Source organism: Conger conger, chromosome 1 (assembly GCF_963514075.1).
Source record: "Conger conger chromosome 1, fConCon1.1, whole genome shotgun sequence".
Classification (NCBI taxonomy): Eukaryota; Metazoa; Chordata; class Actinopteri; order Anguilliformes; family Congridae; genus Conger; species Conger conger.
In genome coordinates, this window is record NC_083760.1 from 15,242,516 (window position 1) to 15,257,525 (window position 15,010).

Genomic DNA, 15,010 nt, shown 5'->3' on the forward strand with positions numbered 1-15,010 from the left:
TTATCATTCCCACACTTTTGGAATGCACTGTATTACATGGATTGCTTTGTCCGGTGTCTTTTTCTCTGAGCAAAATGTCATTTTTTCTCGGTCTATGCTGGTTTTCATTACAACCACAAATGCAATCCCGGAATTTTTCTTAATAAGCTGCTTTTCACATTTATTTGTCTAAATATTTATCTATACATTTATCTATTTATTTCTATCCTTAAAAACAGTAGTAAGAATATGAATGAATGTACCTAGAAAACAACGACAAAATAAAAATGCAATAAATCAACACATCAAGAGAACAATGCAGTGACTGAAAAGGTAAAAATGATAAACACAAACTAAGAAACTAGTAGTTGGGGGCGGTCCTGCAGGTAGATGAGCACGGTCTTCGTGTTTTTTCCCTGCTGCTGCGGATGGCAGATGCTATTAGCGGATACAGGTTGGCCACGGAAGCACTGAGCTTGTTGTTTGCAGAAGCCGATCTTGCTGAGCAGGATGATGACATCGCCATGGAAGGCCTTGGTAAAGATTGTGTAGAGGAAAGGGTTGGCACAGGCATTGAGAGGGTAAAAGAGGACCAGTAGAATCTTGGAGTCAGAGACCGTGATGAGGGGTTTGTAAATCACGGCTGACAGTACGAAGAAGGAGATGGGTGCCATGCAGAGGAAGTCCATGAAGATGAGGATAGCCATACGTTTGACGATGATGGCGTCATCGCTTCTGCAGCTGCTTTGAGGGTTTTGCATCATGCAGTATATCCTGACGTAGCACACGCAAATTACCATGAATGCAAAAATGTTGAGGGACAGCATGGAGACAATGTAGACCTTGGCTAACGTGGAGTTGGTGTCCATGGGTAGGCAGATGCTGACCTTCTGGTAGCTGCTGATGCCCACCAAGGGGAGCAGAGCCAGCAGGGAGCAAAGGATCCAGCCCCCCAACATAACAATGGAGACATGGAGGAGACGCAGCCTGCAGTCTAAACGCAAAGCAAACGTGATAGTATACCAACGCTCCAATGTTATCACAGTCAGTGTGTAGACAGACAACTCACTGGCAAAGACTGTCAAGAAGCCAGCTAAGCTGCAACCTGGGCTCATCTGCCAGTCTATGGCATAGTTGTAGTATTCAGACCTCGTATGGAGGTCAACCGAGGCGATAATTATGAGATATATGCCCATGCACAGGTCCGCAAAGGCTAAATTACACATTAAGAAGCGTGAGACAGACAGCTTATAATGGCTGGTGAACAGGATGACTAAGACAAACAGGTTCCCCAGGATGGTCAGTAGGCTTATGAACCAAACAGATACACGCAGGAAACTATAGCCCATAATGTCCTCACAGGGGTTCAATGCATCTGGCACAGGAGAGCAGGTAATATATATGCTCTCCTCACACATTGTGTAGTCATAAATGCTGTCAAAATATTGGCTGCTGTCTTCCTGCATGGTCTGAATGGTATCCTCAAAACCAAGGTTGTTTACCAAATTTTGGTAATGCAGGTCGGAATGGAAGTCTTGGAGTTCATAGTCTTCCTTGATTGCATCCTTATGTTGAACTTCGCTCTCTCTGTAGTTTTGGGAGAGACCTTTCAAATCACTCGCTTCATTCCAATTCTTCTGATATTGCCTGGAGGTAGTCAGGTTACAAAGGGCATATTCAATATATCTGCAGAATTATAAAAGCAAAACATCTTTTGGTAACTCAAACCACCCTGTCGGGCACAAACAATCAGTCCACAGTCAAAGTCACTTAGATCATATTTCTTCCCCATTCTGACTTTTGGTCTGAACAACAGCTTAACCTCTTGACCACGTCTGCATGCTTTTATGCATTTAGTTGCTGCCAACAGGGGAAGACTACAGGTCTTAAAAGGAATTAATTATTGAAAGTCAAACAGTGCCAAAACATCATTTAAAATTCTGTATCATTACTGTCATTTTTTGACATGGCAACAATTGCTGTGCAAACATGAAAATCAGATAGCTTTCAGAGTTCAATAGACTGACAGACAGCAAACTTAGCCACCAAACACAACCTTAAAAACTGGCAACATGTAGCTAACATTAGTTAATGTTACTTGCAACTTGTTACAGTTTTCAGATCATCCAGCCAGCTAGCTACTCAATCAAAGCTACTGGGAAAGCGTTGTGAATGTAAGTTACCTGTAGGTTAGTTATTGACGATTAGCCAACTATTAACTAGTTATGTTGTAGCTATAGCTAATGAGCCATAATGCTGTTCAATACCATATTACACTTCCTTAAGATAGCCTTCCGTGTAGCCTATGTCTTTATACAGACAAAATATGTAGCAAATTCAAATTCACAAAGAAATATTTGGAGGGACAGCTGCAAGACAACAAAAAACTAAATTGTGAGACTGCCCCTGAAACGTGGCTTCTATGGTACAATACAGTGGCCCAGAAGGAAATTCTGTTTGCTGTTGTTTCTGAGAGAGAGGATTGTGATTGAGAATGTGAGGATTGCCCCTCAGGCCACTGTACTATATAGTCAATAGGCAGAGAGCATACAAACAATGTTTGTTGACATGTTTACAAATTTGACTCCTGGCAAGGTACACATATAGATAATTACAGTGATTTCAATATAAGCACATATAAACAATACCAAAACTGAGATTTTTTTTTAAGCCAAATACCATTTTTGTCATTATTTTTTGGAACCCGATTTAATCCGTGATCATCTGCTTTTGTCCAGTGTTTGGAATCACAAACCACTCAGAAATCTTTTTCAAACATTTCTCAAGTATATAGCCCAAACAAGAAACAGCTTTGCAGTCTCCAATCCTGAGTACAGCTCTGCGGTTTTCGGGAGTTGAATTAGTCTAGAGTGGCCTCTCAAGATTTCAGGTGCCTGAGAAAAGAAATGGCATGACCGTGAGAAACAGTCTCCTGCCCCCTTACTCACAATTTATTTTTCTTTAAGTCCTTAAATCCACAGCAATGACTCGGGTAGGTCACATCTACTTTCAGTAGATGCTGAAAGGTTGTTACCGGCGGTAGTTTCTTCAGGGTCCATGTGTTTCTTGCCATGAGTTCCTGGAGGGACTCCAGACCCATTGTGGGTAAAGAGGTCACGTGTGAATGGGAAACATCGCTGCCCAACAACAATTCATCAAATTAATTGGGGACAGCGAGAGACTTGGTTCTCATTTATAAAGAATAGCAGCAGGGCAGCAGGGCAGCAGGAGCACTTCCAAGAGCATAGGCTCAGTACTAATATCAGTTTGATATAAAAGCCAAATGCAGCATTAGCTGGGAACCTTCAGATTAAAAAATATAGATTTCTGTTAGCATGTACACATTCCACAAAAGTGTTAAACATGTTGGAAAAATTTGAGTTATCTGTGTTAATAAATAAGTAAATCTATGTTGCACTTAAATGTGTTTGGTTGAGTAAATCAGGAGTTAAATGTTAGGTAATTAGCTTTATCACCATATAGTTTTTTACAGTAGGTTTATACCCATGTCTCAATACTGAGTACGCTTTTTCGAAACTCTTAAGACAGGTAGCAGTCTATACGGACTAAACTCCTTTTTCGTTGCTGAAGGATGACAACATCTTTCAAAATTCATTTTCTCACTCAAACAAAACCACCAGGAAAACTCTGTATCTGTGTAACTACAGTTCAATACAAACATAATTGAGTTAGACAGACATTTGACATGTCCACAATGATACCATATTGAAATATATTGAAAATCTAAAAGTAAAAAAATAGAAACAAAAATAGATCAGCACAGAGTCACCATCTTTCCTTAGCATTGGACAAAGAGAAACAGTGAAAGTTCCTGCTCAGAGGGGAGCCAGCATACTGTATCAATGTGAGCAGCAATATCCTCAGATGGACTGCTGTTACACGTGCCGGTAATTGACCCATACAATACAGAGTGCCTCATCTAATTTCTGGGTGACCTCTGTGGCAGACTTGAACCAAGGGAGGAAAGGGGGCCCATGTGGCATTTCACCACCCTCGTGCCCTCACAGAATGGTTTGAAGCCCATCCAGGGATGATGTCACCTCCCAAGTTACACCATTCCTTGACCTAATAGAGGAACTCTTTTTCTTTTCCTCATAGCGGTAGAAGGTATATGACCACCGTCCACATGATCTGATGTCCCTGCTGAATGCAATGAATGCTGCATGCCAGGACATACAGTGGTGTGAAAAAGTGTTTGCCCCCTTCCTGATTTCTTATTTTTTTGCATGTTTCTCACACTTAAATGTTTCAGATCATCAAACAAATTTAAATATTATTCAAAGACAACACAAGTAAACACAAAATGCAGTTTTTAAATGAAGGTTTTTATTATTAAGGGAGAAAAAAAATCCAAACCTACATGGCCCTGTGTGAAAAAGTGATTACCCCCCCTGTTAAAACATAACTTAACTGTGGTTTATCAAACCTGAGTTCAATTTCTCTAGCCACACCCAGGCCTGATTACTGCCACACCTGTTATCAATCAAGAAATCACTTAAATAGGACCTGCCTGACAAAGTGAAGTAGACCAAATGATCCTCAAAAGCTAGACATCATGCCGAGATCTAAAGAAATTCAGGAACAAATGAGAAAGAAAGTAATTGAGATCTATCAGTCTGGAAAAGGTTATAAAGCCATTTCTAAAGCTTTGGTACTCCAGCGAACCACAGTGAGAGCCATTATCCACAAATGGCGAAAACATGGAACAGTGGTGAACCTTCCCAGGAGTGGCCGGCCGACCAAAACTACCCCAAGAGTGCAGCAACGACTCATCCAAGAGGTCACAAAATACCCCACAACAACATCCAAAGAACTGCAGGCCTCACTTGCCTCAGTTAAGGTCAGTGTTCATGACTCCACCATAAGAGACTGGGCAAAAATGGCCTGCATGGCAGAGTTCCAAGACGAAAACCACTGCTGAGCAAAAAGAACATTAAGGCTTGTCTCAATTTTGCCAGAAAACATCTTGATGATCCCCAAGACTTTTGGGAAAATACTCTGTGGTCTAACGAGACAAAAGTTGAACTTTTTGGAAGGTATGTGTCCCATTACATCTGGCGTAAAAGTAACACCGCATTTCAGAAAAAGAACATCATACCAACAGTAAAATATGGTGGTGGTAGTGTGATGGTCTGGGGCTGTTTGCTGCTTCAGGACCTGGAAGACTTGCTGTTATAAATGGAACCATGAATTCTGCTGTCTACCAAAAAATCCTGAAGGAGAATGTCCGGCCATCTGTTCGTGACCTCAAGCTGAAACGAACTTGGGTTCTGCAGCAGGACAATGATCCAAAACACACCAGCAAGTCCACCTCTGAATGGCTGAAGAAAAACAAAATGAAGACTTTGGAGTGGCCTAGTCAAAGTCCTGACCTGAATCCTATTGAGATGCTGTGGCATGAACTTAAAAAGGCGGTTCATGCTCGAAAACTCTCCAATGTGGCTGAATTAGAACAATTCTGCAAAGATGAGTGGGCCAAAATTCCTCCACAGCGCTGTAAGAGACTCATTGCAAGTTATCGCAAACGCTTGATTGCAGTTGTTGCTGCTAAGGGTGGCCCAACCAGTTATTAGGTGTAGGGGGCAATCACTTTTTCACACAGGGCCATGTAGGTTTGGATTTTTTTTCTCCCTTAATAATAAAAACCTTCATTTAAAAACTGCATTTTGTGTTTACTTGTGTTGTCTTTGACTAATATTTAAATTTGTTTGATCTGAAACATTTAAGTGTGACAAACATGCAAAAAAATAAGAAATCAGGAAGGGGGCAAACACTTTTTCACACGACTGTATCTGCAGAAGATTGCCTGGGATGGATCAGGCATTCAAAGAGGTTTTTTCCCAGGTGAATGGCAAGCGAGAATATAAATTGTAATATGGATGAGAAATTGTGGCTCAATCCAGAGGACCAGGTTGACTAGCACTGATGTACTGTACATACAGTATTTATCAATGAGTACATATTCTATATATACAGTATATGTGTGCTTTTTTCCTAAGACGCTATTGGAATTGTTTCATTTTGTATATTTTGTGTTTCCATTTTGGGTTGGAATTTTGGAATTTGAGAACTACAGCATATGCAAAAATACGGCAAAAATAAAGCATATTGTGGAATATTAATGCATTATCAATTCATTTAATTAATTCCTTTAAAAGTAGTGGTCTTATTTTGAATTTGCATCTTGAGTTTATGTTAGAAAACAAGACGCTTCAAAGAAAAATGATGCATCTTGTAATGCCTGTTAGTGTTTTTAGGTCATTCTGTTGTGAGTGACAAAGAGATCTTATTGGGCGACACCTTTAGCCATTGTTATGGTAGAATGTATTGATTTTGAGACAAGTATGAAGTGGTTTGGGAGTCTTAGTGCATTTTGTGTGCAAGATGAACTGCTGTGCCAAGCTGCGTGTTGTTGAAGAGAACTGTCTTAAGAGTTTTGAGAAAGTATACTCAGTATTGAGACATGGAAATAATCAATTGTAAAAAAAAAACTGTAATATCTAACTGAACAGAAAGCAAACCTGACCTCAAAATGGTACTGTATAAAGTTCAACATTTCTTCAAATCAGAAAATTTGAAAATTGAACAGTTGAAGTCAAGGCGAGGTCTGGATGTCACAGTTTTATACTTTGTGTTGCTAGCCGCTAGGTGTCACTACATTGATTTTGTCTCATTGCCTAATTGTATTGTTGTACGCACCTGTTGTTAAGTCTTGTGATTAGTGTTGCCCATTGTCTACTCTATATAGCCCGGTCCTTTTCACTTGGTCTTTGTTGAGTCTTCACTTTAACCCTCCGTGAGTACCCTGTCTGATTCCCTGTCTACGTGTACCTTGATTGGATATTCTGTTTTTGACCCTGGATTGTTTGTACACTACGAGACTTGGATTGCCCTTTGTGTTTTGGCTACCTTTTGGAGTATTTTTAGTTTACCCTTTTTGGAAGTTCATTGTTGTTTTTTGCTTAAATGGAATTTTGGAAAATCCTCTGTTTTTGATTTTTGGTTCGTAAATCTTCTGTGCTTTTGGAACTTTGTATTTTGTTCGAATAAATCATTGGACTACACCTGCAGTAATCCGCAATTGAGTTATCCTCAGTACTTGGTGGTTTAGGGGATTGGCATCTGACTAGCACGCCAGAGACTGGGGTTCTAGACCTGACCGTGACAGAAGACTCAACTATGTCTGACCCAGCGGATGCATCTGCAGGAGAAACCAGTAGTGTTAATCTGGCGGTTTCAGAAATTCAAAAAATCATGACAGCTCTCAACAGTTTTTGTAGCACTATGGACACTCATGGGCAGGCTCTCACTCTCCAGCAACAGACTCTTGCCCATCATGATCAACTCCTTCAGCAGCTCGTCCAGTCGGTGCGGAACCCAGGACCCGATCCACCAGGTGGACAGCCTTCATCTCCCGATCCTCCGGCACCTCTATACCCTGGCACGGAGCCACGTCTACCTGCACCCCAGAGATACAACGGTAACTCTGGTGGTTGTCGTGGGTTCATAACGCAATGCCAACTGACCTTTGAGCTGCAGCCCACCACGTTCCCTTCCGCTAGGTCCAAAATAGCTTATGTGATCACCCTATTGACGGACAAGACATTAGCCTGGGCCACGGCAATCTGGCAGAAACAGGGTCCTGAATGCTCTGACTTTTCTCTGTTTACCAATCAGATGCTGCGGGTTTTTGACCAGTCTGCTGCTGGCAAAGAGGCTGCTAAGAGACTCTTGCTTCTCCGCCAAGGGGAAGACCGAGCATCTGACTACGCCATTTCTTTCCGAACTTTGGCCACAGAAAGTGGCTGGAATGAGACGGCCCTGGTTTCCACCTTTTTAAATGGCCTGTCGGACTCACTGAAAGACTGTTTAGCCGTAACCGAGTGCCCTAACGATCTTGAGTCTCTCATCTCTCAGTCTATATGTCTAGATAATCGTCTCCAGGAGCGTCGAAAGGACCAGACCTGTGTCCAGCTGCCAACCAGCGTCCAGAGCCGGTCCACACCTCCCGTACCCACCTGGGACTCTCCTGCTTCCCCTTAGGCCACCGAACCCATGCAGATCGGACGAACACGGCTCTCACAGGAGAGGGATCGGAGACGGAGGGAGGGGCTGTGCATTTATTGTGGTAAATTGGGCCATTTCAGACGTTCTTGCCCCAAACTCCAGGGAAAAGGTCACCCCCGTTCAGCCGAGGGAGGGCTGTGACTGGGGTCACTCGTTCTCCCGAACTTCCCGGAACTGGAGTCTACCTCTCAGTAACCTTGGCCTGGGGAGAGCGAAGACACTCCTGTCAGGCTTTAGTGGACTCTGGTGCTGCTGGGAATTTCATTGACACCAACCTGGCCCAAAGACTGAAGATTCCCCAAGCCGCCTTGCAAACTCCGCTCTGTGTCGGCATTAGACGGCCAACCTCTCGGCGATGGGAAGGTTACGTCAACCACAACTCCACTCCACCTTATTGTTGGGAACCACAACGAAACCATTACCTAACACTTGATTGACTCACCAGAATTTCCTGTGGTCCTGGGTTTTCCATGGTTGAATCGTCACAACCCGCACATCGACAGGTCGACGGGGTCCATCTTAGAGTGGGGTCCTACTTGCCATGCCACCTGCCTTTTTTCAAGACCATTTCCTGTGTCCAAGTCTCCAGATCCCTCCGAGCTAAGTCACATTCCCAGTGAATATCTCGACCTTAAGGAAGTGTTTAGCAAACAAAGGGCCTGCACACTTCCACCCCATAGATCGTAGGATTGCTCAATAGAACTCTAGCCAGGATCCAGTCCCCCACGCAGTGGGATCTTCTCTCTCTCCTTACCTGAAAGGAAAACCATGGACGATTACATCAAGGATGCCCTCTCCACCAGATTTATACGCCCCTCCACATCTCCTGCTGGTGCGGGGTTTTTCTTTGTGGGGAGAAAAGATGGTGGATTGCGCCCATGCATTGACTACAGGGCTCTGAACAACAACACCATACGCAACCGCTATCCGCTTGCCTTGATATCCACTGCTTTCGATCTGTTACAAGGGGCCACTATATTTACTAAGTTAATCCGCATCCGCCAAGGTGATGAGTGGAAGACAGCATTTAATACCCCTTCAGGACATTATGAATATCTAGTAATGCCCTTTGGACTCACCAATGCCCCAGCTGTTTTTCAGGCCGTGATAAACAATGTGCTGGGTGACATGATAAATCGTTTTGTATTTGTTTATCTAGATCATGGGTGTCAAACTCTGGCCCGCGGGCCAAATTTGGCCCGCAGTGTAATTATATTTGGCCCGCGAGGCAATATCAAATCACTATTAGAGCTGGCCCGCCGGTATTATGTAACAGCGCATTCACCGCTAATACTACAAATCCCGTAATGCTCTGCTGTTGTTTTGGCGCGTCAATCAGGACAGGACCCAGACATGCCCTCTCCTGTGTGTCAGTAGCGATCCGTGTTTCGGCAGGAAAGCCCCCGCTCACCCCGCCTCCCCGTGCCTCTCTCCCAGACCACGCCGCGACCTCATACTACAACTGTCACCGTGTTACCCCTTCCCAAAAATGTCGAAAAGAAAGGCAGAAAACAGAACTTTTCTGGACAGGTGGGAGGCAGAATATCTGTTTACATATGTAAAAGACAGACCTGTTTGTCTTGTTTTAGGGAGGGCAAAGTGGAGCTTTAGAATGTAGACCGCTGTGTGTGCACGTGAGCTCGCCAATACATTTCTCACAGAAAACGTAATTTGTCCACTTTTTTACTTCACAGTAGAAGTGATCAAACTTACAATAACTAAGAGCTAGTGTGTTCTAAGCCTTTACTGGTCCCTGTACGATGTTAGCATGATGTAGCTAGCATACGCAAATAGCACAATTTGCTTTTTAACGGCACTTGGTCATTCAAACGATATAAATAAAAGCATTCGATTAAGTTCGACGGCACCGGAATTTTCTGTCGTACCGTCCATAAATGGCAAAAGTCCCACCAGAGGATTTATTTAAATCTTTAAAAGTTATACATTTTCTGAATTGTCATTAATTCATCCTGTTTCTATCAGTGATTCGGCGTGATCGGACAGTTCTGTAGCTATGTAAATGACGGATACAGCACTGTTATTTGCTACCTAAACTCGAGAGCGTTAACATTATTGAAGTCTGACATGTCTATTGTCAAAATCCATTGAAACTATTAAAAAGTAACCAGGGACTTTGGACTTATAAGGCTGGACATACCGAGTACCCAGCAAAAATATTGACCTGGCTACAGTCACACTTTTGACAGTTCGAACTGCCATCAACTGCCATGTATGAGCGCGTGAAGTAAACCAGTAAAAGCTATTGTTGCGTCACCATTTTCGATCTCGATAAATGTAAACAATGGAATGGCAGTGAAATCTGCCTGTTTTTCGGTGCCGTCGGGGTCCAGCATTTAACATTGATGGAACCGCCGTGTGCGCACAGTTTGCTGAAAAACTCAGTGTACTCGGCGCTGAGTTTAGCCGGCGATTTGCCGACTTTGATGTCCAGAAATGTAGATTTCAACTGCTTAGTAATCCTTCGGAAAACGCACCAACCAACCTCCAAATGGAGCTGATTGAACTCCAGTGTAATGACACGCCGAAGTCAAAGTATGATGCTGTTGGCGCCGCACAGTTTCCACAGTTCATCGCTGACACAATGCCTCAGCTCCGCACCCAAGCTGCTCAATTGCTCTCCATGTTCGGCAGCACTTATCTATGTGAGCAACTTTTCTCCTTGATGAAGATGACGAAAACATCTCACAGGAGACGTCTGACTGATGAACACCTTCGTTCGATACTGAGGGTTTCCTCAGCTCAGAGCCTGAGCCCAGACATTGATGAACTAGCATCCAAGAAAAGATGCCAGGTATCTGGCTTGGGCACATCAGATTAGATCAGTGTGTCGCAAACTGAGCAATAATTAACGTTTTCTTTATGCACTTTTTCTTGCTACTCCAAGGCCTGAATGGTTGATTCATTCATTGTTGTTATTTTATTTTCAAATTTATTAGCCTGTGGAAAAAGTTTATTTTGATATTTACCTCAGAAGGCTGCAAATAGAAAAGAGGCATACAATTTTTATTTAAATTTTATTTTATATGCCATTGATATGTTTTTTTTTAAATTTGAAATTCGAAGTTATATAAGCGTTGCTTGTTCCATATTCAATGTTAAAGCAAAACTTGTTTGGGTCCATATTAAAAGGTTCATTTGTTCAACGTTGGCCCGTGGCTTTGTTTAATTTTAAATTTTGGCCCACTGTGTATTTGAGTTTGACACCCCTGATCTAGATGATATTTGGATTTTTTCCAGGTCACGTCACGAGCACTTCCAGCATGTGCGCCAGGTTCTCCAGAGACTCCTTAAGAATCACCTGTTTGTTAAGCCTGAAAAGTGTGAGTTCCATGTCAACACTGTGTCATTCCTTGGTTTTATTCTCAAACAGGGTCAGGTGCAGATGGACCCTAAGAAAACCAAGGCTGTGCAAGACTGGTCCAGTCCCAGGAATGTGAAGGAGGTCCAACAATTCCTTGGGTTTGCTCATTTTTACAGACGTTTCATAAGAGGTTTTAGTTCTGTGGCTGCCCCTATTTCTGCTCTGACTAAAAAGGACAGGTACCCATTTGCATGGACTCCTGAGGCAGACCAGGCTTTCCGAAGCCTCAAGGAGCGCTTCTCGTCAGCGCCTATATTGACTCTGCCTAATCCCTCTCTGCTGTTTATTGTAGAGGTCGATGCCTCCGGTGTGGGTGTGGGTGCGGTTCTGTCACAACGCTCGACTGATGGCAAAGTACACCCGTGTGCCTTCCTCTCACACCGCCTTACCCCCACTGAGACCTCTCACACCGCCTTACCCCCACTGAGACGAGGTATGATGTGGGGGACCGAGAACTGCTGGCAGTGAGGATGGCGCTGGAAGAGTGGCGCCACTGGCTGGAGGGGGCCCAACATCCTTTCCTGGTCTGGACAGACCACCGGAACCTGGAGTACCTTCAGCAGGCCAAACGCCTGAACCCTCGGCAGGCTCGGTGGGCATTATTCTTCGGCCGATTTGACTTCACGTTGTCCTATCGACCGGGTTCCAAGAACGGGAAACCCGATGCCCTCTCCAGGCAGTTTGGGTCCGAAAACAGAGCAGAAGACATAGGACCAGTCATTTCCCCTACCAGGATCATCGCACCCGTCCCATGGGGAATAGAGACGGTAGTCCAACAGGCTCTTCAGCAGGAACCTGCTCCTGGCCTTGCCCCGGCTGGGAAACTGTTCGTTCCCAGAAGGGCCAGGTCTGAAGTCCTCCTCACACTCCTCACACCTCACTACTCACCCGGGCACCCAAAGGACTCTGGAATTCCTAAGGCGACGCTTTTGGTGGCCTGAAATGGACAGAGAGGTAAAGGACTTCGTGGCAGCCTGCACCACCTGTGTCCGAAGCAAAGACCCGCGTCAACGGCCTCAAGGGTTGCTTCACTCACTCCCTACTCCCAGTCGGCCCTGGTCGCATTTGTCCATGGACTTTGTTACAGGCCTACCCATCTCAGAAGGTAACACGGTTATTTTGGTTATTGTTGACCGGTTCTCCAAAGCCTGTAAATTAATACCGTTAGCTAAATTACCCTCTGCACTTGAGACTGCTAGACTCGTGTTTAATCATGTGTTTCGAGTTTTTGGTCTGCCGCAGGACATCGTCTCTGCCGTGGGCAGAATATGCTCACAACACCCTCCAGTCCTCCTCCACTGGCCTTTCTCCATTCCAGTGCCAGTTTGGGTTCTAGCCATCCTTACAAGAAAACAAAGCAGCCGTGCCATCAGCGCTACACTTTGTGAGGCGGTGCAGACGGAGCTGGATGAGGGTCCATCTGGCACTGCTTCGCACGGCCAGACGGAACCAGGAGCAGGCCAACCGCCACCGAGGGCCAGCTCCTCGCTTCCGCCCGGGACAGAGGGTCTGGCTATCTTCCAGGGACCTACCTTTGCGGGTGGAATCCTGTAAACTGGCTCCACGCTACATCGGCCCTTTCAAGGTGACCCATCGGGTCAATCTGGTGACCTACAGACTTGCATTGCCCCGTTCCATGGGAATCCACCCCACGTTTCACGTTTCCCAGTTAAGACCCGTTCTCACCTCCCCTTTTGCCCCAGCTCCCAAGCCCCCTCCTCCACCCCGTATGGTTGATGGTCAACTGTACACTGTCTGCCAGCTGCTGGACTCCCGTTGGGTCCAACGGTCGGTCCAATACCTGGTGGACTGGGAGGGCTACGGCCCAATAGAACGGTCATGGGTTCCTGCCCGGAACATTGTTGACAAGAATTAGAGACTTTCACCAGCAGCATCCTGGTCGTCCTGGGAATGCCAGGAGGCGAGATTTTTGAAGCCTTCTCCTTCTTGGTGGAAATGATCTTCATTCTGACATCCACAGGAACCCATGGTTGTTAACACCAGACCGAACAGCCAGTCAGTTGGATATTTTAGAAGGCATGGAGTTACTTAAAATAAAAAGTTCAGCCCTAGAACTCACCTGATCAACTGAAGCCCTAACAAGTAAATCACCTGGGTCTGGGCCTTGGTAATCATCTTTTAAAAAAAGGAATAATCCAAAAGGGTTCCCAAACGTTTGCACAGGGCCCTTTTTTAAATATTATTTATAAACAGTAAAAATAAAACATTTGCAGAAAGGTTTCATGTTAAACTCTGTACTATTTAGAGTTCAGGCTTGCTTTCAATCATGTAAAGATTCATAGTAACAGATATTTAAACCAGGGGTGCCTACATTTTTGCACCCCACTGTATATGTGTTTATCTCAGGACTTTCGCCCACCTGCTTAAATTGGCACCTCCACCTAAGCCAATGCACAACATTTTCATTTCAACATCATACGAATTTTGAATAACTTGTGTTACCGATGGGGTACTTTTTTCACATTTCTGTACTCCACTGTATACATGAGTCAGGTGCCGTGGTATTCCTATTCAATATTCCACATTTCACAATGTTAAAATAACTTCACTGCTCACTGCACTTTTGACCATATTCAGTCACCGGAAGGTTACATGAAAAAAGTGGCACCGGTAAAGCTGGACATAAAAGGAACAAAGACCCAAGCCATGGTACACCGGAATTCAGCACAACAAAAGCCTTTGAAGCAGTGTTCTCTTATGAAACTGAAGCTGTACAGAATTAAGAGATTATCTGCCAGCTACTCACAGATGCAATGGTCCATTTATCATGCCGGCAAACCCCATCTCGTCAATTCTGGTCAAGAGTTCATTTCTGTGAAGGTAGCTGGGGTAAAAAGAGCACAAGATGTCAAAACCATGTACAATCAGAATTATTGGCACCCTTGATGGAAAAAGGCTGCATAAAATGTACCACAGATAATGAGATATATTTTATGCTTTATGCTTTTATTCAACAATAATTATTATTTAAGTTCTAATACTTTTCCTTAAAAACATAGGTATCAAAATGAATGGTACCTCTATTAAAAAAAATAAAAAATAAAAATAAAAAAAATTTACAATGAAATCAGTTAAATCTGAAATGGACTCATTCAAGTTTATCTGTCTTAAGGAAATGTATTGTGTATCATAAAAATGAGATACCATGCTTCTCAAGAACCTTTTGTAAACCACAAACTATCAAATAACAGAGACATGGCTGTTGGCTTACACAAATCAGGCAGAGGATATCAAAAATTATCAGATGGTTAAACACTGTTAGGGCACTAATCAAATAGTTTGATGCATCTGGAACAGTTTCAAACATGCCAGTAAGCGGACACAAACAGCACACAGTGCAGAAAATGGTGAGGGAGGCAAAGAGGAACCAAAAGATAACCGTTTCAATAACAGCAAAGATTAGTTGCATCTTGGTTATTAAGTCTCAAAATTAACCATAAAATGCCACCTCCATACCAGCAGACTCTTTAGAAGGGTTGCATGAAGAAAGCCCTTCAATATTACAGCCATTACCATTTGCAATTGTTAATGTCATAATTA

The 15,010-nt window shown here is 43.7% G+C and overlaps 1 protein-coding gene across 1 annotated transcript in view; it reads right to left on the reverse strand.

Moving 5' to 3' along the window:
* Positions 1-332: 332 nt before the first annotated feature.
* Positions 333-15,010, reverse strand: part of LOC133142177 (thyrotropin receptor-like) — a 28,173-nt gene continuing 13,495 nt past the window's right edge. The window contains exons 8-10 of the mRNA XM_061263238.1: positions 14,217-14,294; positions 2,928-3,116; positions 333-1,665 (exon numbers count right to left, since the gene is read on the reverse strand). Coding sequence (XP_061119222.1) covers positions 333-1,665; positions 2,928-3,116; positions 14,217-14,294 — 1,600 coding nt within the window. The remainder of the gene's footprint in view (positions 1,666-2,927; positions 3,117-14,216; positions 14,295-15,010) is intronic.